Here is a 26,637-nt window from a genome sequence, read left to right on the forward strand (position 1 = left end):
TAGATCTTACTCTGTGGTATTAGGCATAGAGGCCAGCTGTGGATTAACACAATTTGCACCTCCTCTCGGTGCAGGCAACACCCACATCTCCCCATGGAGGTCCAACTCGTCAGATTTAGCCCTTGGCTCCACCTTCACAGCCTTTTGTGTTAAAGCCAAAATAAAGCATGTAAATCCAGAGACACCAAATAACAGACATCTCTGAAGAAGCCAGGTTTTGTTACCGAAGATATTACATTTACAAAGAGAAAATTCAATTCAAAAGCCGTAATGAAATAAAAGTGAGACAATCTAATTTAACATCCCTGCCTGGCTGCTGTTTTAAAATGCTTGAACAACTTCTCAAGGCATTTTGTTTCATCCGTGGAGAGCTGAGACACTGTGGGGATTCATAGCACTTTCCCTCACATTCTGCCATTCATCCATCACTTTACCATTCAGGTGAGGACCTTAGCATAACAAGCTCGCATTATATAAGGTTTATACATCTGTGTTTTATATGTAAAGACCCTCAAAACACCTGTCAAAGTCCACATCTGCCACAAGTTTGACATTTCCAGAAAGAGCCTGGCACCTCACATGGTCTTTGTCCCCAAACATATTTAATCAGATTTGGATCAGATTATGGAGGTCTCCTGTAATGTCATGCTGCACCATCGTTACTTCAGCACCTTATTAAAGTACATCTAAACTGTGCTTCTTTACTATTCATACATTGTTCTACTCACTATAATGCCTTAGTTTTACAGCTCCAAAACTACACCTCATCTCTTCAAGCCTTTAAAATCTTACACAAGTACTTATCACTATATTTACTCCACATGCTCGATGTACTAATCTTGGCAGGAGTCCTTTAAGGAGTTTAACAAGAATAAACTGCAACATTCCCGCAAGTTAGATTGCCTTGGCAATTTAAAAGCTTAATAAAACTTTCCTAATGACTCATCTGACTGTTTCACCCAATTTTGTGTTCCCTTGTGAGTGTTTGTTTTGTTGCAGGTTGCATTTTGGAACAATGCAACGTTTCTTGTTCTTGGGCATCTTTTGAAAAAGAGATTTATAATCTACTACTGCTGCTGCTGCTTTCAGACACCATAATACTACAACCAAAGTAAATGCCATGCATTCCCACTGAACACTTAGAGGGAGGAAAAGAGGGAGAAAAGAAGTAAGAAAGGACAAACGGAGCAAGGGAAGAACTAAGGAACAAGATGGAAGGAAGCAAGGAAGAAGAACAGGAGGTTTTTGTTGCTCCTACAAAAAAAACTGACCTGCGCAAGCTTTTGGTTTTTTTGGTACAAAGAGAGGCCGGGGCCCAGAGTGCTGACAAGAGACTTAGCTGGTATGGGAGGAGCTTCACAACACGGGGGGGCTGGTCTGGCCTCTGACACGACCCTGTCACATGAGAGGGGAACCAACACCTACTGTAGTCTGACCAACGAGCTCATGTTAAGGTAAGTCGCTGAATTTTATCATTTATCATATGTACACTACCTGTATTTATTCATAATGTGTACATTACGCGCATTCTGCTTTGATACTGGTGTTTGCCTTCTACCCAAATGCATATACGCCCCCTGCTTATCCACTCGACAAATTAAAAACAGCAACACAGTGGCAGGATGTTTATCTACTAGTAATGAGCAGTGCACCAAGCCACTGAACCGTAAGCAGGCCTCTGTGAGAGACACAAACAAATAATCCATCACACAAGCTGCCTAAATCTTCACCTTGTTTAGCAGTGCACACCAAATACCAGGTATTCTAGAAATTCACCTGGACAATGTGCTCTCCACAGCCATTCATTGGGTCACTTTTCACCGGCTACACAGGTCAGAGGCTCACACGTAACATGCACAGCCAGCCACACTATAAAAATAAACCAGAGTGAGAGAAAAATAAATATTTCTCAAGCAAATCACAGCTGTACTGTCTGGTGGTGTGGAAAAAATATGAAAAATGTTTTCTAAAGTTGTTGTTTGAAATACATTTATTATAACAGACAACTACATTGCAAATAATTACCGTTTTATTCTACCCATAAAGTTGTTTTTAAACTAATAATAGTTCAAGAACTCAGGTGTATTTGACAAATTATATTATTAATTCTTAAGTTGAAAAAACAAACTAATAATAATTTTAAATTTACCTAGCACTGGCACAGTTCACAAAGCAGGTTTGTACTGTGTTGTACAGCACAGTGTGACATTGTGTTTACTAGAGTAACAGGTGTTACATCAGAGGTCCTGTATAGTTTTTCCCCCATAGAAACACTGTGTGTAGTGTGTAATACTGACAAGCATTAATCAGAGGTCTGCTTGTTTTTACCTGATTTACAGATGTTGAATGAAGTTTCAAAAATAGACTTGTAATCATTCAGTGCTGCACTGCCCTCAAGTGTTCATAGTGAAAAACTCAAGGAAAATGATTTATGCTATAGAGATTATTTCAGGTTATTGTAAAAACTAATGTTCTACAGAATGGTTCAATTACAACTAAACATGGGGATTAAAACAGATAAACACGTCTTGACTTTTTTCAGCTTTGCAACCACACATAATCAGTAGTTGTATTATTAGTAGTAGTTGTAACAGTAATGTAGTTAAATGCTAACCCTGTTTAATGTAGGTTAGTTTTTCTGACAAATAGGAGACACTGAAAATACACCCATCAAAACTATACTCAATTATAACAACTGCTATTCTAACTTCTATATCCTTCATTATATCTGTAAACCTTGCTACTGTGGTACCAAAAACTGTGGTATTCAAAACAACTGTAGTAGAAGTGGCATCGCCATTTGTAATAGTGACCTGTAATGTTAGTATCCTTAGTGGTCATAATAGTAATATGAAGAGTGGTATTATGTAGCACCATCAATATTTGTAATTAGTATTATTGGCAGTAGAAGCAGTAAATGGGGGTAGAATTAATGGTAGGAGTCGTACGAATAGTAACAGCCGAAGAAGAATCAGTATTGTCAGTTTCAGTAACCCCTGTGTTTTCTGTTTTGGTTGCGGACTGTTCGCAGTCTGTACAGTGAGTCGGTCAGGAGAGAAGAAATTCTACTGAGAGAGAATGAACATTTGTAATCGGTGAGTAAAGAGTCTGCAGATAAACACATGAGAAAACATCATCTGCTTTCTGTTTATTCACTGTATAATGATAACCTTGGTCAAGTCTTGGCAGGAACTAAGGGGTATAACGATAATTATTTCATTTTAACAGTCTTTATAAAAATGATTCTAACCTTTCTGAGTACATAATTATTCGTTCATATGATTCTTTGTCTTCTATTCAGTATTTAAGAGGTACAAATGAGCCAAGACAATATCCCCTTCAGCAATGACAAAAATTATGATGTTTGTATTATCATTATAATTAGCAGTAATGAAAAAAGACTTAGATTTAAAATTCCCCAGTATTTGTTTTTCCTTTTCTTATTTACATCCACATACTTTCAAACTGAAATCTGAATTTAAATTTTTACCATCAGCTAAACTAACTTCTAAGGTTTAAATTAAAACATGACACTTGATTCATGGCATATCTGTTCACTCCATATCTATCTATTATCCCTGTTTTTTAAAACTTAAGTAAAATGAACATTTCTCTTATTGTTGGGAAGAATCAGCCTGAGTCTTATCACAGTTGTTGTTTCTGTAGTCAGATCAATGGCTTTTGGCTTGTCCCTTCAGGGGTCTCCACAGTGGGGGTGTCGCGCACGTTGTTTTTGGCATGACTTTACGCTGGATGCCCTCCCATTCAAGGTGGTAAAGATTCAAACCTGCAACCTTCTGCATCCCAAACCAAACACTAACTCACACTCTGCCAGTGAGCCACCAGTTCCCAAGTTCTCAACAAGGCACAATAAAGTGCCTCCTTGGCAAATCGTGTTTAGAGTTCACACAAATAAAACAGCTGCCCTTAGTTTTATTTCACAATATTTAAATATACTGTGGGTAGGAATAGAGCTACAGTCTACTCTCCATTCTAAAGGCATCTTGTCTGAGTCAACAACCTGCATCAGTGTCTTTTGTTTTTCCAAATTGTGCATGCTCAGCAGCCTCACTCCCAATATTTAATAAACCGTATACAACCAAAGTCCTCCACAACTTCTTACACACATAAATCTTGAAAAAAAGAAAAAAAAACCTGTGTGTCCTATCCTGCCCCTGCATGTCAGCACTTTGCTTTGATATTTTCTCCTTGACTGACAGTTTTTGCTGACCTTGCAAGTTGCCTTGTATAAAACCCAAATGTTTTTTAAATGAGAAAATGGACCATCAAATAGAGGTTACATATTAAGTCCAAAACTGAAAATATTAATTATATAACTGGGATATCAACTAGAGAAATTAAGCCAATGGAAATACATGTGTCACCTTTTCCTAAATAATTAATTGACAAACATTTTACTTGCTTACTGTCCGTACTTTGCTGGGGAGGGGGCCTGGTGGCTCAATGGGCAGAGCATCGGGTTGAGACGCAGAAGGCCGCGGCACCGAATCCCACCTTGGTGCCGGTCCCGAGCCCGGACAAAATGGGAGGGTCGCAGCAGGAAAGGCATCCGTCGTACAAGCTCACGCCAAATAAACGTGGCGGCCCCTGAAGAGACAAGCTGAAAGATGATCTACCGAGCTAAACTGGCACGAGCTAGTTTCTACCGAGCTAAACTGGCACGAGCTAGTTTCTACCGAGCTAAACTGGCACGAGCTAGTTTCTACCGAGCTAAACTGGCAGGAGCTATCCAAAGTCACTGGTGTCCCCCTGGGGCACATTGTTTTCTGTCAGTACAAAAACTGCATTCATTTTACTGAAAGACTATAACATCAGAAAATTGTCAACAGAAATTGTAAATATATTATAAATTGTCATTAGTCTATAGTAATGTGCGGATTTCAACAACAAGGGCTCAAGATGCACCTGGCCTGTTGCTAGCTCAGCGTGCTAAATGTGCAATGAACTTAACCTTAGTATTCCGAGCTCAACAAACCGTGTCTAATTATGAATATAAGTTTTTATTATCGGTTTTGCGTAAGAATGTTTGTAAAAGATAAGAACTGCCATTAAACCTTACCGGTGTCTTTCAGGCTCCTGGTGGTGTGGCAAGTCTGCGATTGCTGTAACAAAGCACAGCAGGTGGCAGGCAGGTGCCCTCAAGAAGCCGCCCGCGTCGGCCGGGTGGTCCCAGATAAATGGAGTGCACCTTCCCGTCCCTGCTAAACAGGGTCCTTAAGCAACATTTGTGTTTAGCACTAGCTTTGTCTCATAGGAGTCGCCGCCGTAACTGTTAACGTTTAAATTGAACCTGGGAAATAGTCAGTAAGGTTAAGTAAGTAGGTTAATTTACTTTCCCCCACGTGCTCAGATCTCGGCTTTATGCGTAAACCCTGGTTTGTGCCAGCATTTAGCCGTTTTAACCATGAGCAAACATTCGGGTGGGAGATTGCTAGGTTGTTGTAACTATGTAGCAGATAGTTTAACACAGATTTTAAATCACTTCCACTTCCATAATCCAATGAGGCTCTTTTAACCACCTGGATGAAAAGATGTTCACTGCACCCACCTGTTCCCGATGGCGCGAGTCTGCTGTGTCCTATCCAGTCAATGGAGGCCGCCATCTTTGTTTGGGTTCGTAAATGTGCGTTTAATACAGAAGGTGCAAATCAGCACCACATGTTAATTGGCAGTGTCTGCAAAACTACGGTAGACTCATCAGGTTATAATCAGTTTTAGGTCGTTAAAAAATGCTTTCAAGCCCATGTGCCAGTCTGCTCTACATGTTGGGTTTGCTATCGTCTGTTCATCAGTCTTTAATTTGTCTAGGCTGAAAATGCAGTTCTTTATGCTTTTCCTGAACTTTAAACTGCACAAAAAAAGGAAATTTAGATTAATCAGCTTTATTTCCAGACGTGCTGTTTTACTCTATTCAAATCTTAGTCATACTTACGCTGGACTTGACAAAACAATTTTGACAGACGTATTTGCCACTTGACTCATAAAATGTGCATGTGAAATACGATGCGTCCTTATTCTTTTATTTGTAATGCTTGCTGTATTGGCAGTTTATCATCTGTATAATGTGTAATTAATAAGAAACTTCATTATTTATTCCTCAATCAAGACATTGTTTTCTAAGGGAGTTTACAGACATTTTAAAGTGTTTCCAACACGAATACAACTAACAGACTTTACATGAGAAATGCAGTATGTCATACTTGTATGTGTCAGCATGTAGGGTTGTGTGTGCACAGTGTGTAAATGTGTTTGCATATATGGATACTGTATGTGCTACTGTATGTACCATCTGCACTGCAGGGCACTGTGTCAGACACCTCTTGTCCCCACTATAGTCACCATCAGCACATTTCCAGCTTGTGTAAACACAATAAGAGCCGGGGTTGCTCTCGGGTCACATACACTGTTGGTTGTTTTATGAAATTTTAATTGTGATTGACACAAAAGTAACACTTATGGATGGAAGAAGGAAAACAGATACAAGGATTTCAACCTATTACAACGGAAAACCACAAACAGTTTTTTTTTAGCTGCTCAGATCAGAAGAGTGCAGAAGCTTGACCGGTGAGTTGTTGACGCGGTTGCTTTACATTTGCTGATTTGAGGGGAGTTTCTGTTTAAGCGGTGATGTTGCAACTTTAGTCCTCAGTGGAGTCTGCGTCATGTGAGTGTGGGATTTTGTTTATGACAGATCAATAATTTGTGGTAAGTCTCGAAGCTGTAACTTCTTACTTGTATACTAGATTTTCATTCTGAACTTTGAGTTTTGGTTTGCTGTTGGTGCCTGCAGCTATTTGTCTCACATGCAAAGCAACAAATTCTGTTTCCAGATGACGCTTTATGGATGAAAATATGAGAGCGCCCTGGTTGTGGTACAGACAGAAAATAAATATCTAATTATGTGTAACAAAGTCAGCAATGTTTAGCATTGAAAAAAAGAAGATTGGTGGAAACTGAACACATATTTACAGCCCATTGCTTAAAATATTTTATATCAATTGTCTGTTAGAACACACAATAAGAATTTACACTACAGTATATAGATGGGCAATTATTTATTTCCTTTTCTGTTGATTATTTCTACACACCAGTATAAAAGCGCATTAAATTGAAACCCTGTGATCTGTCTTCCCCACAGAGAGGGAGATCCCTGTGCAGAGATGGCTATGGTATGCCTGACAGATTTTGAGGAGTATGCCAAAGAGCATCTCTCAAAGGCCACCTGGGATTATTATGCAGCTGGAGCAGATGAATGTTGCACCAGGGATGACAATCTATTGGCTTACAAAAGGTACGAAGGGAAAAATAAAGTTTAGTCAGAGAAGCGAAGTGCCTCAATTGTGCTGTAATACTTAGACATGCCTATTTTTTCCTCATAATTTACAGACAGCACAGAGAGTAGACAGTATTTTTCATGACATTAGGACGGCAGACAGTCACTTTTGAGCTTGAGCAGAGGCAAAATGCAGTTTAAACCCACATCAACAAATTTCCACATTATGATGTGCTCAAGCCAATAATTCACTTTTGACAAGGCTTATGTTTGAGCAGATTTAACATTGAACTGCTGATCATATGAGGACAGTGCCTGTAGCAATGCCATAAATTGATGTTTCTGTGGACTTTGGGCTGCTGTTACTGATTTCTGTGTATGTGTGGATGTGATCCCCTATTAATCACTAACAGGCAGTCACATTTTACCCAGTGCTCATGCTGCACAGTTCTCCTAATCCCCTGTAGTAACTAAGAAATTGTTGTGAAGTTGGCATTAGCAGTGGGACAAACAGTGCCAGGATTTTTTGTGTGTTTGTTTTCGGGTTGTCTTCTTGTGCATTCCTCTCCGCTTTCCTTATGTCTCTTTAAAGACTGATGGAATACTTTTTCTCAGGTTTTTGCTACAACAGCTACTACTGGTATTATTTACTGGTGCATTTACGGGCTGTTCACAGATTTCCCACAGTAGGAATAAAGGTCGTGGGAGAGGTGTCTTGCAAAGATGATGTTAGGTCTGACCGAAGTTCTGACTGAAGTGTTTTGTCTTTATTCTAAAAAAATCACATGTCACACAAAAAGCATATTCTCTTAAATATGTCTGCAGTGCAATTAAGTAGGTCAAGTTTGTTTTCTGCAAACAAGAAAAAATAAGCAGAAAATAACATTTGGCCGAATCACAGAATGATTCAATTTAAAATGGTACATGCTATCACAACATAGAGTAGCCATTACCCTATGTATGTACCCTGTGGCAGCTGTTTTCTTTACTGTGTCTTGTGTTTATTATGGGCAATGTTTGAATTCGACCATCATGACTTGACTTTCTTTTTAAATTTGCTTTTTATATCATTTTTAATCAACGTGAAATAGTATCTGTCATTTTAAGGAATTTTTATTTTCTGCATTAACAAAAAATGGATATAGCTGCTTGTTCCCTACATGATCTAAAAACAGTTGAATATTTGATATGATTTTGGTTACTTACTAGTGTTGTTAACTGAAAATGCATGGTTTGCCTATTATTAATTGGACAAAACAAGACATTTACGGACTTTACCCGGGTTCCCTGAATTTTTTCTTTAGTAGGGTTTTATAGACCAAACAATTAATCAATTTATCATGAAAATAATTTTTAGTGCATTTATATATTTTAATGCAGCGGCCTGAAATGTGTAAGTTTCTAAAATCTTTATAAAATAAACTGTTATGCATGTTGCAATGTGTTTAGGATGTTTTAATAGCATTGTCATGGAGAATTCACAGGCAATTGGTTTAATTAATGAATGTGTTTTTTAATTAATTAATTGTTTGCACAACAGCATCACAAATTCCAGGAGAGACTCTTAAATAATTACTAGTTGCAGCCCTAACATACAAGTCAGCACATTGCATTTTCTTCATTATGTTCGGTGAGATGTATCTGAGTGAAATACCTTTGCAAAGCTCTACCCCCCCTCCCAGTTAAATGTGCTGCTATTACTTACATGTTTATCTGTACTTTACATTTAGGATCCGTCTGAGGCCTCGTATCCTGCGGGACGTGTCAGTAAGTGACACTCGGACCACAGTCCAAGGGACAGAAATCAGCTTTCCCGTTGGTATCGCACCCACCGCCTTTCACTGCCTGGCCTGGCATGAAGGAGAGGTGGCTACAGCTCGGGGTGAGGACTGTATTTGTGGGTGGCCAATGCCGTTTAGTATTTATGGAATAATATAATGTTTGGTTTTATGAAATGTTGTTTTGCACCCTATGTCTCATAATGCAAAACAATCTTCCTGATAAGTTTATATTTTTTCAGACTCAATTTTTTTTTCTGACTAATGTCAGTATGCATAGGGAACAGTAGATGGCAGTATAACATAACCCTTGGTCTGTCAGGAAGCAGTGCGTTGGTAGGAACCACTGCAAATGATAAGAAAAACAACAAATTGTGTAATTGAATTTTCAAACATGACAGAATCAAAAAAGTGACATGTAGACAGGGTTGGGCTCCTACATATCTTAAAGTCTGGGGCACATGGGTACATACATTTTATTGATTGTACTGTAACTCTGAACGTCTTATCTACCTGTGAATTCAGGTTTCAGTGACCATAGTTATGATTTCACACAGCCACTGAGGCACTCAACACCTGCTACATCGCCAGCACTTACTCTACCTGCTCAGTGGAGGAGATTGCAGCAGCAGCACCGAACGGTTACCGCTGGTTCCAGCTTTATGTGTACCGGGACCGGAAGCTGTCCGAACAGATTGTGCACCGTGTAGAGGGACTCGGCTACAAGGCTCTAGTCCTCACCGTCGATGTCCCCTACACCGGAAAGCGCCGCAATGACATCCGCAACCAGTTCAAGCTTCCACCACACCTTAAGGTCAAGAACTTTGACGGAGTGTTCCAGGTAACTGTACATTTATTTCAACATACAGATGAGACTGAGCAGTTCTCATATATTTTAGATTTTTACATCAGATGTGATATTCTAACTCTTCTCCTTATACATTTACATATTGTGAACTAAAGATACAGTTATTGCTCCCCTGAATACCTTGGCACTAACTTACTGCTACAGTAATTACTTGGCCACATATAACTTGAAACTGTTGAATCACTATGAAGTAAAATAAAGTATGAAATATGGTTCCAAGTCCGATATGTAATATAAACAAATATTCCAACTACTGTTGCAACCATAGTTGCAACAGTAGTAGGGCTGATTGCATTTGTATATGAATTGGATGCTTTCATCTGATGTATTTGTACCACATGCACTGTAAGCAGGAAACTGGAGGCCCAGAGGAGTATGGGATCCCAGCCAATACCTTAGACCCCTCCATCAGCTGGAAAGACGTGTACTGGCTGCAGTCCATCACCCGCCTGCCTGTTATCATCAAAGGTATCCTTACCAAGGAGGACGCTGAGCTAGCCGTGGAGCATGGCGTCCAGGGCATCATCGTGTCAAACCACGGGGGGAGACAGCTGGACGGAGGCCCAGCCTCGGTACACAGTGACCATATCCCTTCTCACGTTATATTTAAGAACTTCTTGCATCTGAGCTCATGTTTTATAGAAGGGTTGCGGGTGTACAGCTAGAGTAAAAGCATTCATGCAGCTGGTACAACAAGAAGTAGAAAAAATAGTCAACCTGAGCAGACATCACTTATTGAAAGGGCTTTCCTTTAAAAGCAGTAGAAACCATAGTATCAGGATTAGTGCAAGATAGTGGTAGAAAGAGCATCATAATTGTTTATGCTCCTGCCAAGAATTAGGTGAGAAAATTGATAGCGTTACCATGACTGTACCTAGGTGTCATATTGAGCACACAGCAGATTGGTATCGATTTTCTTATGTTGCTCTATGCAAGAGAGAAAATAAAAGAAGTAAGCGTGTTTCTAAAAATGTCAAATGGATCCTTCAGATGTTCCTCCTTTTTCTGTAATTCTTTGCAGTAAGTAGTATTTCAAAACTAGTTTGTCTCGGGCTGGATTGTCGGTGTGACAATCCAGTCTACAGTAGCCAGACTGCACTTTTGCAACAAAGGATTTTAGCCTCATTAAATCTCTGCTGCTTACAGATCGACGCACTGTCAGAGATCGTGGAGACAGTGCAGGGCAGGATCGAGGTCTATCTGGATGGAGGAATCAGGACGGGAAGTGACGTATTGAAAGCGCTGGCCTTGGGAGCCAAGTGTGTGTTCATTGGCCGTCCAGCAGTATGGGGCCTTGCGTACAAGGTAGACCAGCACTGATATGACTCTGTGTGCATTTGGGTTTTGAGACTGCTTCTAATCTCATCAGGTTGTTTCCTTACCACGGATTATTAGTACTGGAAACAGCATTTAGTCTTTTGTGGTCATTATTTTTTCTGTGTGATCTTACAGGGTGAGGAAGGAGTCAGGGAAGTACTGCAAATCTTAAACGATGAGTTCCGTCTGTCCATGGCTTTGTCCGGTGTGTAAGAGATGTCACTAAAACTGCAAAGTGCAGCCATGCTAATACATTTTGTGCCAAACTAAGAAAAGAAATGATCCGTCGCAAATAAAACCACAATAATGTTTGTTTAATAATCTTTCTCATTCAGGTTGCAGGAACGTGGCTGAAATCAACAGGAACCTCATTCAGTTCTCCAAACTCTAACGTGCCATCAGAGGGCAGCACAGAGAAAGACAATGGCACCCGACGAGCAGGACTGACGGCTGATTCAAACCAAAAGTGCTGGAGCCAGAAGCTGAATCATGACTTACTGAAACATGTTCACCTCAGAACACTAACAAGAACACATGACACATCCAAGTAGCTTCCATAATTTGGAAATGACTTCTCTCTTTATGCCAGAGTATACAAATGTCTGAAAGGCTGAGCATCAGTGGCAGATTTACCAATTAAGTTTTTTTTTTTTTGGTGGGGGGGTCTTGGGGCAGGAAGGCAAATATTATGAAACCAACAAACGTCTTTTGGCAACAGACAATGACTTACATTATGGTTTGAAATGCTGCCAGTGTTTGTGGTTTAATAAACACCTGTTAAGCTTTTATTAGCATACTGTCTGTCTTGTCGCTTTTTTTTTTTTTTTTGGCATTATTTTTATTGCAGGAAGATTCAGATGCAGAAGTCTGATTACTAGAGTAGGCACATGATTGCAACATCTTTAGAAGATGTGAGATAAGTCAAACTTCACTCTATGTGTTTTAAATCTCTACTGGTTATTGTAATAAACAGAGACTTGATCCAAGGTAATTTTAGATGAAGGCAGATTCCCACCAAAATCTAGAAAACATGATGAACTCACACTTTTTAAAGGTCAAAAGAGTAGTTTGCCTTGTGTCGCACATGATATTTTGTAGATTATGTTATGTGCTTACATCAAAATGCTATAAAAACGGTGAGAATAATAATTTCAGATCATCCATTTGGGTTGTCATGCTGGTCTCATATACTGCATGTAATCGAAGGCCTGCTGCTGTGCCTACATACTTAATTTAAACCTTTAAAACAGCTTGTGAAACTCACTGTTTACACTATCATCGGTGTGACACAGTGGTGTTCAAGCTGCGGAAACACGTAGAGACTGAGAAAGAGAAGTAGCACAGGAAGTCACTGAGGTCTCGGTTAAGCCCAAGAAACGGTGATGCTCACTCAAATGCTTCAGCTCTCTAAAAAGCTGGCGCAGTGCAGAAGACATTTTCTGCTCAGCATTCCTCTTAGGGTTCTGGTTTGTTAGACGGACAGGCTGGAGGGAGGCCTGGGGTCCAGTCTGCTGAGGAAGCTTTCTTCCAGGTAGGTCACATGTTGGACGTGTTTTACATTCAGCTGCATTTACAGCACCTCCAGACACTTTACATATTATTATTATCTCCTGCGCGTGCATTTGGTTCTCGGTCAGCTGTGCAACAAAGTACTTGTACAGTATGTTAAGTGCTGCATTACTCACTTTAAGTCTGTTTTGTAAGTATTCATATGACAGAACTACTCGAGCGAGTGCCTTTTTATAAAAGCACAAATCACTACTGTATAGTATATGGATAACAATCAAAACCCTCTAACAAGTAACCCAATGGCTTCAATTTGAATATATTAAAAGAAAAAAAGATGCAACATTGGGCGACTTTAAATTATGTTGCTTGACAGTTCCTGAATAAATATGGTGGTAGAAATGAACAGTACTAAAACAACAAAGCGGTTTCGGTAAAGTTGTCATGTTGCCTATTAAACTACACTTATGACACATAATTGCAAAGTGAAAACATGTTTTTATAGTTTGTTTAAAAATCAACAAACCAGAAGTCTTTTAAATATTTCAGCTCTTTTAGCAGAAATTAAATCTTTTAATCCTTTTGGGAGGGACTTTTACTTTAAATGTGATTTGGTGCATTGACTCAAAGCGATCTAGCCTCTAAACCATAAAGGCCTGACTGGTGGATTTACCGTCTCTTCTTGTGAAGCTCTGTTAAAGTGAGCGTTCACCTCTCTGCAACCTTCAGGGCTTAGCTAAAAAAAAAAAAGCTTTAGTACAAACATCAGTCATGATAATAAATCGCTTAAACACAGAGTGCAGTTATCTGTATAATTTCCTGTTATTTCATTTTCTAGCATTTTATAACGATTAGGCCACTTTGCTCCTGGGAAAATTCAGTTTTAAGTACATTGTGCCCTGATCTGTGCCTCACAAACCTTGATAATGCTTTAGATTACTACAGCCCGCTACTTACAGGATAAGTACAGCAAACATACAGTGTACTCATTAGTAATAACGGTGTACCTCCTCAGTACCTATGGATACGTATTTGTTCTTACTTAATAACAATAAGCAAACTTTGGGGAATAACACGGTAACAAGATGAGAATAAGAAAAGTACCTACGGTGTAAATATTTTGTAGTGAAGGGGTATATATTAAAAAATACATGATAAATGTGAATACTGCAGTGAAACTATGGTGTAGCTACAGATAAGAAGACGTTAATAGGTTTCACTTTGAATTACACCTTTCATTTGTTGTACCTACTGTATAACAGCAGGTATCAAAGGGGTTTAGATATATAAATGTTTGAGAAAATAAATAGCAGTTATGCTTTTATTTTTGTTGCTTTTAATTTTATTGCATGGAAAAGCAATTTAAATCAGTTGAACTTTAGTACTCCAATCAACTTATTGATAAATAATTAAATATCACATGATTGGTGCGGGTTAGTGCTGCTGCCTCTTTTTTTAAAAGTTCCTAAATCTAAACCCCTTTGTTACCTGTTGTTATACAGCAAGTACAACAAATGAGGGCTGTAATTTAAAGTGGAGCATCTTACCCTCTTCTTATCTGTACGTATACCACAGTTACACCGTTAGTATTTGCAACTATCATGTAATTAATTAATAAGTACCTCTTTACTACAACAAACATTTTTCCTATTCCCATCTTGTTATTGGTAATTATTATGCATAAGAAGCGATTATTAATCCAACTTTATGTACAAATGTCCCCTTATTTTTCAGTACATTACTGCAAGTGAAGTTATATTCTGCTTGAAATAACAATGTCAAACATTAAACGAAAAAAAAACCAACAATCACAAAGGTCTTTTTTCTAATGAAAAACACATAGTTTCAGATTGTGCAGAATGTGCAATGTGGATACACAAAAGTCCAGCAAACTGAATAAAACCTCATACAACTTCAGCTGTAAAAAAAATTACAATTACATTTTATTGCTGGAAAGTGTTCTGTAAAAGTTTACTGTCGAGGATCTGCCAGCATCCAGATCAAAACTCATCACAAAGTTTGACATTCTGCAAAAAACATAACATGTTGAGCGCTGAGGCATTGTGTAACCGAAGAAAGCATATTTGGGGCATTATTGGGAAATAACCTCCATGAATTGCCAAAATATCACTCAGATTATTGCAGCAGTGACAGGGTTGGTGGTTCATGTTTGTGTGAATGGTTGAATGTGAAGCGGCATTGTAAAGGGCGTTGGATATACATAAGGTAAAAAGTGATACGAGTAGACACCATTGCTTAGTGGACTGTAGTGGGTACGTATGGGGTCAAACAGTGTGAAGCCAATAAATATTTACAACCCAAATTCAAAAGAATTAGGATGGACTGCAGGCAGGCCAGTTCAGCACTCGGACTCCTCTCCTGCAAAGCCACGCTGTTGTGATAGATGCAGTATGTGGTTTTGCATTGTCTTGTTGAAATATGTTAGGTCTTCCCTGAAAGAGACGTTGTCTGGATGGGAGCATACGTTACAGAACAGAACCACTTTTCCATTTTGCCTCAGACCATTTTAAATAAGCTTTGGCCCAGAGAACACGGCAGGGTTTCTGGATTGTGCTCACATATGGCTTCTTCTTTGCATGATGCAGCTTTAAGTAACATTTGTGGATTGCAGAGTGAACGGTTTCACAGACAGTGATTTCTACAAGTGTTCCTGAGAGAATCATGCTTGTTTTTAATGCAGTGCTGCCTGAGGGCCCAAAGATCACATGCATCCAGTTTTGAGCTTCCGCCTTGTCCCCTTGTCCGATTCCCCGATTCTCTGAATCTTTTGATGATATTATATACAGTAGATGATGGGATCTTCAAAGTCTTTGCAATTTTAGTTGAGGAAAATTTTCCTGCAATTGTTCCACAATTTCTATACATTAGATTTACATTAGAAAATGCTCCTTTTATACCCAGTCATGTTACTGATCTGTTGCCAATTAAGCTAATTATATGTCAAATGCTCCTCCATTTGTTTGTTTGCAGCAATTACTTTTCCAGCCTTTTGTTGCCCATGTGTGCGATCAAAATTCAAAATTAGCTAATATTTTCCATTAAATGGCAAAATTTCAACATCTGATTTGTTGTTTATGTTCTATTGTGAATAAAATATAGGTTGGTGAGATTTGCAATTCATTACATTCCGTTTTTATTTCCATTTTATGTATCATCACAACTCTTTTTGAAGTGGGGTTACATTTCTGTCCATTAACACTCTTTTGTTGTCTTCATATAGGAAGTCTCATCAGCGAAACAACAGTCCTCAAGAGGCAAATGACATGGGGTAACTTGTTATTGTTGTTTTTGTTTTTTGTGGTGAACTTTAACGTTTATAACCTCATAACATTTTGCAATATTTCACACACTTGTAAAATATACTGTATGTATACTTCATCACATAGGAACTGAGTCCTGAAACACAATCAAATACTTCATCCATCCATTATCTGTCACTGGTTATTCTATCTGGGTCGCAGGGGGCTGGAGACTATTGCAGCTGTCATCAGACAAGAGACAGCGTGAATATATCATAAATATACCAAGTTTAGATGCAAAACTAATTTAAATCCTTTGCCTTTTCCCTGAATTAAAATATGAGAAATTCAAAGACTCTCTTTGGATTGATATATATTAATATGTGACTGTCCTGTCAAAGCTGTTTCAAAAGGGAAGTGAATTCGCTTAAAGGTTAAGCTTTACACTGGTTCTTCCTTTTCGGGTCACAGGACACACAGCACAAAGCAGATGAGGACATTTTGTAAGCTGGGTTGGAGAAGTCAGTCACAAGCTTGAAAATGCTTTGGGTTAGACATGGTTAACGTTAGGCTGAGGAAAGTGGTGCGCGACTTAAAAGTAAAAAGTGCTGAGAAACAGACAATAAAAGAAATACCATGCAGGGAAAACTGTTTGGGATGCAGACTGAACTCTATATTAAAATCCAGATGCAAGAACAATAACTCATGGGTGATGCACAGTGACACAATAAAGCACAACCTGTTTTTAAACTTTCCCTCTTACGCCGCAGGGGAAGTGGAGATGACAGTGGGGCGGGGAGGCTGAGCCGCAGACTGTCTCGTCTGGGCAGCAGGCATCAGTCCAGAGATCCACCGAGACCTCCAGCTCAGCCACCTGATAGACCTGCCCAACAAGGTGTGTGCTCAATTATAGAACCTATAATTCAGGAATAAGTGATTCAGGAATAAGTGTTGCAATGCGGCGAAGTATCTTAACTCAAGTGCTGTACTTCCATGTAATGTTAATCCACATAGTATTTATTATACAAAATCAATCAGAACTTCTAATTTAGCGTATTGTTTGAGATTAATACCAACGTATATTTATTTTTTACGAATTTTCAACCCGGTACTTGAAAATGTACTTGTTACAAGTTAATTCACGTTACTTCATACTTCAATGCTTTATTACAAAAGGAACAATCTTTTTTTTTACTGCACATCACAGTTGATATGATTAGAATATATATACAGTACTTGAATATGATGAGTTTTTAGGATATGATGCATAATATAAACTGATCTTCCATTCGTACACGATGGGGCTAAAATCAGCTCCTACTGCAACAATAAAGTGCAACTTACAAATTACTACTGAATTATTCGTCCAATAATATATTGATTATGCATGATGAGAACTTTTACTGTTGATATTAATGCTTATCATTCTAATATATGTTTACCGTACAGTCTATATATGACATAGTATTATATATCAGGATGGTGGTTGTATAGAGGTCAGGAATAACATTAACACTAAAAATATCATGACTGCTTTTGTTTGGTCCTATAGATGACAGGCCTCAAGGGGCTGCTGCTGCCCCTCCACCTCCCGTTCCAGCTCCAGCTCCAGCTCCAGCAGTGGCTCCCGCTCCTCTCCCTCCACAGATGGAAATGACACCTAAACGCCCAGACAAAGCCACAAAGCCCAAACTCCCCCCTCGGCCACTGTCCAAGGTCTTTACCAGCAGTGAACATGGAGCAGCTGTGTTGCAGGTGTGTGGAAAGTAATTCAAACATTTCCTCAGGATGAGGACGGCATTAGACTTAAGACATTGTATTTTTTTTTATGTCCTCATGCTGCATATTACCTACCAAAACCAAAAGAAAAAAAACCCACTTTAGGTTTTCAACATTATAAACTTACACGTGTAAAAATACACTGTGCCCAGATATTCATGACAAATACTGTTTTTCCCCAAAGGGATTTGATACTTTTCGCACTGATGAGACTCTCTGTGATGTTATCTTGGTTCCTGGGGACAGCAAGAAAACTTTCCCTGTCCACAGAGTTATCATGGCTTCATGCAGTGACTATTTCAAGGCAATGTTCACAGGTGAGTGGTCACCTCTCATAACCTAATACGATCAGGGATGGATCACTGAATGGGCCTTTTAGGAGCTCAGTTAGAAAACAAACAACTACAAACAGACACAAAGGGAACAAAAAGCTGGTTCAAAAGAGTCGACATCAAATGGCCGAAAAAAGTTTTTTACATAAAGTCAGTTCAAACTGAGCATGTCAGGCCATTGTGTGTAATAGGTGAAAAAGATGAGAGCAGTATTGCCTCTTGTGACACAAATGTTCACCTGTGCAGGTAAGAGGAGCGTAACCTGTAAACAATGAAGACTGCTGAGAAAACCTAGTGATACAACTCCCCACTCATACTTTCTGACCCCTGATGCTGGTAAAACAATAAGTGCAAATATTCACTTGATAAGTACTAGTAGTATAAGCTTTTGTACAGAGGTGTACAGGATACATAAACCAAGATTCATTTTACGCTGCCAGTACCAACACTTTTGCTTTTGAATAAACATTTGCAGATAGTAAAAAGAGGAAGAATGTGTTGGCATCCTGATTCACTTCTGCATTGTGCTTCCTTTCGGCAGATACACTATTATCCTTCCACACCCTATTAACTACAGCACATCTTTGTTTGTCCTCGGCCCCAGAACAACGCAGCCTACGTTTACAGTGTCAGCTTTGTCTTTGCTTCCTGCTGACTGTGCAACTTGGATTTGTGTGTGCACAAGATAAATCTTAAGAATAATGCAAAGTCATTCTTTTACCTTGTCTTTGTCCCTTGTACTTAGGAGGCATGAGGGAGCAGGAGATGAGAGAGATCAAGCTGCATGGGGTCACTACAACAGGTTTACAGAACATCATAGACTTCATTTACACATCCAAAGTCAGCCTGGACATGGGTAATCTCCAGGATACACTGGAGGCTGCAAACTTCTTGCAGGTCATGCCTGTGCTGGGCTTTTGCAATCAGCTCCTGAGCAGTGAGGTGAGAGGTTGTTCTTTCAGTTTAATGTCCCTGCGTCAATTCTTTTCATTATATGCAAACACACTGGAAGCCTCAGTGTCTATTTTTTAGTACAGAACCCAAAGAAAAAAAAGCAACAAGAGTAAATAAAATAAGGAAAATCGGAAGGTACTTATCCATTTATTCTATTAATTTTCTGTACTGTTTCTTAATGCAGATCACTATTGAAAACTGTGTGGAAGTCGAGCGCATCGCCAATGATCTGCTTCTGGAGGATGTTTTGCTCAACATAGGTGAGAGATATAAAAGTTATTTACCAGAAACAATAGTACAACATTTGTTGTCTGTAAAAACTAATTGATGAGGTGGCAGAGAGCTTCCAACTATTATCTGTAGCAACACGATCACAAACAAACTGTGGTCCAGGCTTCCTTTGCTTCCCAACCTCGTAGAATTATGAAGGTTATGATTATTGTTTCTGTTGACCCTAGGTGAGTTTCTGGGCCAGAACCTGTCGGTGTTGGTGCAGTGTGGCCGATACCTCCAGCTCTCTGAGACCACCCTGGCCAACGCTCTGTCCAGCAACTCCCTGGAGGGTTTCTCTGAGATCGAGCTTTACCACATCGCCAGAGGATGGCTGGAACATGACCCTCCCAAACGCCGCTCATCCGTCTACGCCTTGATGCGGCACATTCGCTTCCCACTGATGAGTCCCAGTGAGCTGATTCAGATCTCGCAGGATGATGAGGACGAAGGGGACTCCATGATGCGCTCTGAGACAGCCTGTGTGAACCTCCTGCTGGAGGCCAGCAACTATCAGATGATGCCGTTCATGCAGCCAGCCCTGCAAACCGAGAGGACACAAATACGCTCTGACTCCACGCACATCCTGGCGCTGGGAGGCGTGATGCGGCAGCAGCTGGTGGTGAGCCGGGAGCTGAGGCTGTATGATGAAGGGACCGGCCACTGGAGGGCCCTGAAGCCCATGGACGTGCCACGCTACCAGCACGGTGTGGCTCTTCTAGGAGGCTTCCTCTTCATTGTTGGAGGTCAGTGCATCAACTGTTCAGTGTACTGTCCACTCTGTAAATCTCACATCCAGCTGTTGTCAGGGCAAATGTTTCAAAAATACATTATCGATCAGACTCCATCCCTTTTTAAATTGATAAAATTGATAATAGAGTATAAAAGTCTAACAACAGTCTAAAGAATATGAAAGTTCAGTTTTTAAGATATAAGATTATGAAATTGTGCATAGACAAACACAACACTGTAATTAATTATTTAATATACTTTTTGTTTTCTAAGGCCAGAGCACATACGACACCAAGGGTAAGACGGCCATAGACAGCGCTTACCGATACGACCCGCGCTTTGACAAGTGGCTTCAGATCGCGTCTCTCAACGAGAAGAGGACCTTCTTCCACCTCAGTGCTCTGAAGGGGAAACTTTATGCGGTTGGAGGACGGAATGCCTCAGGAGAGATCGGTAAATTGATCAAATAATTTCATCATAATTGCATTTATTACTGCAGTTAAAATAACTGAACAGTTCCATGTAGCAACATGTGTGTGTCACTCCCGTTAGACACGGTGGAATGTTACAACCTGAGGAAAAATGAGTGGACATTTGTGACCAACATGGTGGAGCCGCACTATGGACATGCTGGAACAGTTCATGGGGCCCTCATGTACATCTCAGGTAAGACCCCACTGTCAGTGACTCTTGTGTTTTCAGACACAACACACCCAGGCTTTGTTATTTACTATGGAAAAAACACTCTGATGACAGTGACAGTAATTACAGGCCCTGGTACTGATTAGACAAATCAGTCACTAAGGCTTTATTAAACCAATAATAGGCAACTTTTGAGTTTCCAGATTGTGGAAACGCCTTTGATGCTTTTTGACCCTTGGTGGGCTGGTTTGCAGTCTCATGCTACAGCTACCCCAGTTCCCAAAATTTGTAGATTGTAGCTTTAAGCTGCCTTGTTCTTCTGCTTCATTGTTTTTCTGTTTTAAAATGGCTGCAAGTTCCTTCTGACTGATAAAGTATCTGTGAATCTTTGGAAACAGCCTGCAGGGCATTTGGACCAAAATCTATTTATAAACACCTTATTACAATTTGATATGTGGATTTATCTTTCAAAACTTTTAATAGTTTTTACATTTGAACATTTATGAGGGCTTGAGTTTGACTGACTATAAAAACCCTTCATTATTATCTTACTGACACTAACTGCATAATTTAGACTTGCATGTCTCTCAACAACCCAAAAGTTCGTTCTTATATGTCTAATAACTAATCTGTGAAGTGTGATCAGTTACTGATCAGTTTCTGATCTTAGAACTATGTGAATTTATAGTTAGGTTTGGAAAGATCTTTCTCATCGTTGCTTGCTGTTGTGGTTAAAAGAAACCAATATAACCGCTTTATACGAGCGAGAAACACAATCTTCAGTATTGATGACACATCCTTTGTACATGCAACCATCCACACACATTTCCTTACCGCAGCTTTTTGCAGCTCTTTACATCATCCAGCTTCTCCTTTCGCGACTGAGACAGAGGAGCCACTACTCACAAAATCAGCAGACGTCAAGAAATCATGCACAGCGGTCATTTTAAGTGTTTCCAAAAAAAATGACCTGTTCTGATGAGGGAGGTTCTAATGTCAACAAGCTCCCATGAATGTGGAAGCAAATAAAATCAATAAAAACGGTTACATCTCACCGAAGTGTGGAGGCTTAAACTATAACCAAATTTGAAGTGTGAATTCTGGATTTATTTACTGTATTAATATATAACGCAGACTCTTATCTTAAAATCTCTGTTCACATCATTACAGCTTTTTGACTATTTGGACTGCTTTTAAATGGCACAAAACCTGTATACAGACCTCTGAGTCCACATTGCAACTCTGATCATTATCATTTGACAAGATGAATTGTTCTCAAAGCCCATTTGAAACCACTTCCTGTTTAGCTGCATACTCCCACGAGTCGCTCTCCACATGATCTTTCTCAGCGACTTTGGACAGGAAACCTGGTCCCTTACATTTAGAGAAGAAACATGCATCAACTTCAACTTCAAAAACACTATATTTGTCCCACTGCTGTAGCACACGAAAGGTACAAATATCACAAAAAACTATGCTGCGAAGCTGACTGGCCACCGCACGAGCAGTGACCCAAAACTTCTCTGTCACGTGTAGGACCGAGCAGCAGCAAACACTAAGACCTGTGGTTGAAGTGGTCCACAGGGCCGTGCAACAATGTTATATCCTGTGACTCGATGCGGCTTTAATATGTTTTGCTAAAATCTACCATATCTGGACTCTGCAAGCTAGATTTGTGTACCGTACTGTTCATTGCATTTCAGTGGACAGTAAAGCAGCTCTCTCTCAGTTTAGCCTAAAGAAAAAAATCAAAGTGGAGCAGCAGCTAAAAGTGTTGTTTAGAATTATGTGCACATTCTGCATAAATGTCAGCAGCTACTTGAACAATTCCTACAACACAGCGACGAGGACATTTTGAGACAAATGGCAATTAGAGCTGTTTACTGAACTTAAAATAAAACCACAATCTTGATATAACCTTTTGGAAAGTATTAAAATGTAGGATATTAAAAAAAACTTGTAGGTGAGATCTTCAGATCAGAATCAGGAAGTTGCGTTATTATGTGTGTTTATATGTGTTTACAGTCCAGCAACAGGAAAGTACCGGACCACTTCTTCAAATTGTCATGCATGGACTAATTGTTTCTTGTGTCTTACATTTGAGCACATACCAGTTCATTTCAAGTCCAGTTTGTACCCCTCATGTCTAAGAAGTAATATTCATAACCAGTGATTATTACTCCTGAATCACCAAGTACTCATGAATTATATAAGAATTATAATAAAATTTAAAACTGGTTAAAGTCTATAGATTCTAAAAATATATTACAGTTTGTTTTCATACAACTTTGTTTTTTTTAACATCTCAGATTTCACAGAACTTCACTGTGACTTGAACGTATATTATGATGTGGAATTGAATGGTTATGAAGTGGACAAAGTAGGGGTAGCTGATGAATATGGTTTGTTCTTTTTATGGATAATCAGTCAGTGGTTTTAGTCTTTTTTGGAAACAAAGTAAATCATTTGATAGCATTACTTTAGTTTGAATTCCGTTATTTTAGGAAAATTCATCAACATATTTAATTTAATTAGCTACAAATGTTCCCTCATCCGAATTTCATTAAAATTAGTTTTTACTTAATAATTTAATTCATTAAGGTCTCCGGGGGCCTGCTGACTCAGTTGTTAGGCACTGGGTTGGGATGCAGAAGGCCGCGGGATCGAATCCCACCCCACCAGGTGTGGCCCCACCCAGTCATAAAAGGTGACCTTGGTGGGAGTCTTAAGCCCGAATAAAATGGGAGGGTTGTGGCTGGAAGGTCATATGGTGTAAAAACTCATCAAATCAACGTGTGGAACGCATTCTCCTGTGCGACCCCTATAAGAACAAACTGAAAGCTGTTATTAGCTGTATATTTTTCATTGTACACACAAGATCTTTTACACGGGAATATTTTTACTATTTTGTTAATAGCTGAATAATTGATTCTCCTCCTGTTGATTCTCCATTTGCTGCACAGGTGGCATCACCCATGACACCTTCCAAAAAGAGCTTTGGTGCTACGATCCGGTGACGGACGCGTGGAGTCGACGGGCCGACATGATGGAGCTCCGCGGCCTTCATTGCATGTGCACCGTAGGAGACAAACTCTACGTCATGGGTGGGAATCACTTCCGCGGCAGCAGCGACTACGACGACGTCCTGAGCTGTGAGTACTACAGCCCCGACACCGACCAGTGGACTGTGGTGGCACCGATGCCTCGGGGCCAGAGCGACGTTGGCGTGACGGTGTTTAACGAGCAGATCTACGTGGTGGGGGGCTATTCCTGGAACAGCAGATGCATGGTTGACATTGTGCAGCGGTATGACCCCGAACAGGATGTTTGGGACCGAGTGTTCGACGTGCTGGAGCCCCTGGGGGGGATTCGGGCCTGTACAATGACAGTTCACTTACCAGAGGGGTCGGTGGATGAGGCTCAGATACAAGAGTGTCCGCTGCCGACAGCTAAAAGCTGAGCTGCACCACAGACGTTGGGGGGGTTTCCAACGTCTGCTGCTCTTAGACCAGAATTGGCATGACGAAATTCACCTGCATGTTGTGTCAAAATAATTTCAAAACAGGAAGTGCTGTGGGCTGCAAACACAAGCTGCAGATGCAAGCTTGAGGAGCTACAGCAGCTAACATTAGCATTCAGCAGTCTGCTAATTCTATACCTTCTTATCCAACACTATCTCTAGCACCATTTTCTGTCCTCGCATCTATTGTTAACCATGCAGCACATTCCTGCTTGAGCTCTTTCCCTCTGCAGCTACAGTTTTCAAACACTCAATACATCCTCAATTATAGGTCAAAGGTCCAACCTCCAAAGTTGGTCACTGAGTGTAGCAGTTTTCTAGGTAAACAGTCGATGTGACTGAACTCTGAGGCAATTACGATCAGTTAACAGAACAGAAGGTCAACTTTAGATTTAATTATGGAAATAATGGGGTTAAACGTGAAGCAGACACCAGTTTATCAATTCTATCATCGTTAATATACCAACGGGAATTTTTACTTTTGAATATATCGCAAAATGCAACGACAAGAATAAACTCAAGTGTAAGTAAACGTGGAGGAACAGATCTAAAAACGTGGAATTTAAAGTGATTATTTTGTGGTTTTGTGACCTTTTGAGGTTCTGTGTTACAGATCCATGAAATGTAAGCTGTGGTCAGACTGACGTCTTTTTATTAGGGTTTGTAACTTGGAACAAGTAATGAACTCAGAAAGCCAAATGTCTACAGGAACGTAAAAAATTAATACAGTCCAGTAAATTAGTTGTAGGACCAGGTAAAGTACAAATACTGTACAACACTTACAGCACTGCTTCCTACTGCTACTTAAATGTATTTACAGTGAAACATGCTTTTGTACTTTGATGTTGGGTTTAAAAAATAAAAACAAGGTGAGAAATAACATCTAGCAATTATCGTTCAAATGACACTCACTAGCCACTTTACTACCTGTAAAACCCAATGCAATCCAATACAGCAGCTCTACCATGAATACTCCTTTTAAAATGTTTTTACCGCTTTTAAAATTTCTTAGTTTTAGGTTGAAACTGTGATAAAAGTGATAATTTTCTACTGTTTATTGTTGAGGTCATAGTGGGTGGTGGAGTCGTGCTGGAGTTCATTATAAAAGGAGGTGGTCCTAATGCTCCCCTATTTAAAATGAATGACGGGGGCAAAACTATGGCCTCAATAATGAAAATGATTTCTCTGTGTGTTAGTGCCTGATTTGTGCAGCAACATCACAAAGTAAATTGCAGGCTGTGCGATGGTTTTTTATACTTAAACAATCTACATTAGTTACATAGATTAAAAATGGACATACAGCAAAAATCCCCTGTGACTTTCTTTGCTTCAGTCCTCATCGCTTTACATAAATCCTCAGAAATGAGACTTAATCTCTGTGCCCCTTTCGTTTCACTGTACTGCAGCAAGTTTCCCCACCGTCCCGTCTGAAACTGTGCGTGTGCAGGAGATTCTGTGCCATAAGAGTTTTAAGCTGAATTAAGACAGACAGTGAGGATTCTCTGGATTTATTTGCTGATCCCTGTTGCCAATAACTCAGTGGATGGATTAATATGTTGTTTTGTATTTTTTTATTGTCATGTTTAATATGAAAATAAAATGTTAATTCTGATGTGATTGACTAAGAATCATATTATTTACTGTTACCAAATACCAAATACATACAACACCAAAGTCTCATCAAGAATCCTACAATCTCACACACACGCACACACACGCACACACACACGCAGTGAGTGATGATAAAACTGCCCTTGAAACTTCCTCCTTTACACTTACAGATAAGACAACACATGGCTGCCATGCCAAGGAGACACTTTGATACACGAGAATGTGAACACGATAACAGAAATGAGAAAAGTAAAAAAAAGAAGCTAGAAGTCATTTTGAATTCCCTTTAACTGTTCTTCTCTGTCTAACAAGGCTTTGTTCACCTTGACCCAATTTGTATGTTGTCCTTTGCATAAAGATGTCAAAAGAAATCTATGCGACTCAACAAGGGACTGAAGCGTGTGAGAAAGGAAGCACTCAGTGTTTACCAGTGAGAGAGTGTCCACAGCCACAAGGTCACGCGTGCAAAAACTCAGCAATGCTCAGGGTTTCCACCGCACAGCTGGGTGCCCTGCTGTGCCACTTACTGAGAAAACCACACACTAAAGTCTCATCATGGGCAAATATCGTTATATACTTAGATTATTATACTTTTAAAAATTACGATGATGTCATCAATGACACCTTCAATCATAATAATTGCCTTTGAAGTTTTTTAAGGTTAACTGGCTTTGAAATTTGCCTCACCGCTATATAAGGAAGCGACATTCTGTTTCAGGTGTTTCAGCAAAAGCAAAACCTTCAGCTACGTCAGCAAAAACAATTCAGCTTTTT

General features: G+C 39.6%; 2 protein-coding genes across 7 annotated transcripts; both read left to right on the forward strand.

The window, feature by feature from the left end:
- Window positions 1-1,378: 1,378 nt before the first annotated feature.
- On the forward strand, window positions 1,379-12,051 carry hao2 (hydroxyacid oxidase 2 (long chain)). 6 transcript variants are annotated; one of them, XM_067515499.1, is made up of 9 exons: window positions 1,379-1,454; window positions 3,032-3,095; window positions 7,160-7,312; window positions 9,025-9,176; window positions 9,630-9,913; window positions 10,291-10,512; window positions 11,087-11,245; window positions 11,393-11,462; window positions 11,593-12,051. In XM_067515499.1, exons 2-9 carry the CDS (start codon window positions 3,079-3,081, stop codon window positions 11,646-11,648), a joined length of 1,113 nt encoding a protein of 370 aa, XP_067371600.1. In that variant the 5' UTR covers window positions 1,379-1,454; window positions 3,032-3,078; the 3' UTR covers window positions 11,649-12,051. The 6 variants fall into 6 exon arrangements, with proteins under 6 accessions (XP_067371600.1, XP_067371601.1, XP_067371606.1 ...); XM_067515500.1 differs by having other exon boundaries at window positions 1,380-1,454; window positions 10,294-10,512; XM_067515502.1 differs by lacking the exons at window positions 1,379-1,454; window positions 3,032-3,095 and adding an exon at window positions 6,588-6,726.
- A 575-nt stretch (window positions 12,052-12,626) lies between these two features.
- Window positions 12,627-25,864, forward strand: LOC137132682 (kelch-like protein 9). The gene is made up of 11 exons (XM_067515497.1): window positions 12,627-12,788; window positions 16,005-16,052; window positions 16,794-16,918; window positions 17,576-17,778; window positions 17,987-18,119; window positions 18,880-19,076; window positions 19,273-19,348; window positions 19,547-20,104; window positions 20,364-20,543; window positions 20,643-20,756; window positions 23,696-25,864. The coding sequence occupies exons 2-11, from the start codon at window positions 16,048-16,050 to the stop codon at window positions 24,190-24,192; spliced, it is 2,088 nt and encodes a 695-aa protein (XP_067371598.1). The 5' UTR covers window positions 12,627-12,788; window positions 16,005-16,047; the 3' UTR covers window positions 24,193-25,864.
- Window positions 25,865-26,637: the final 773 nt, after the last annotated feature.

This window comes from Channa argus, chromosome 9 (genome assembly GCF_033026475.1).
Source record: "Channa argus isolate prfri chromosome 9, Channa argus male v1.0, whole genome shotgun sequence".
Taxonomy (NCBI): domain Eukaryota; kingdom Metazoa; phylum Chordata; class Actinopteri; order Anabantiformes; family Channidae; genus Channa; species Channa argus.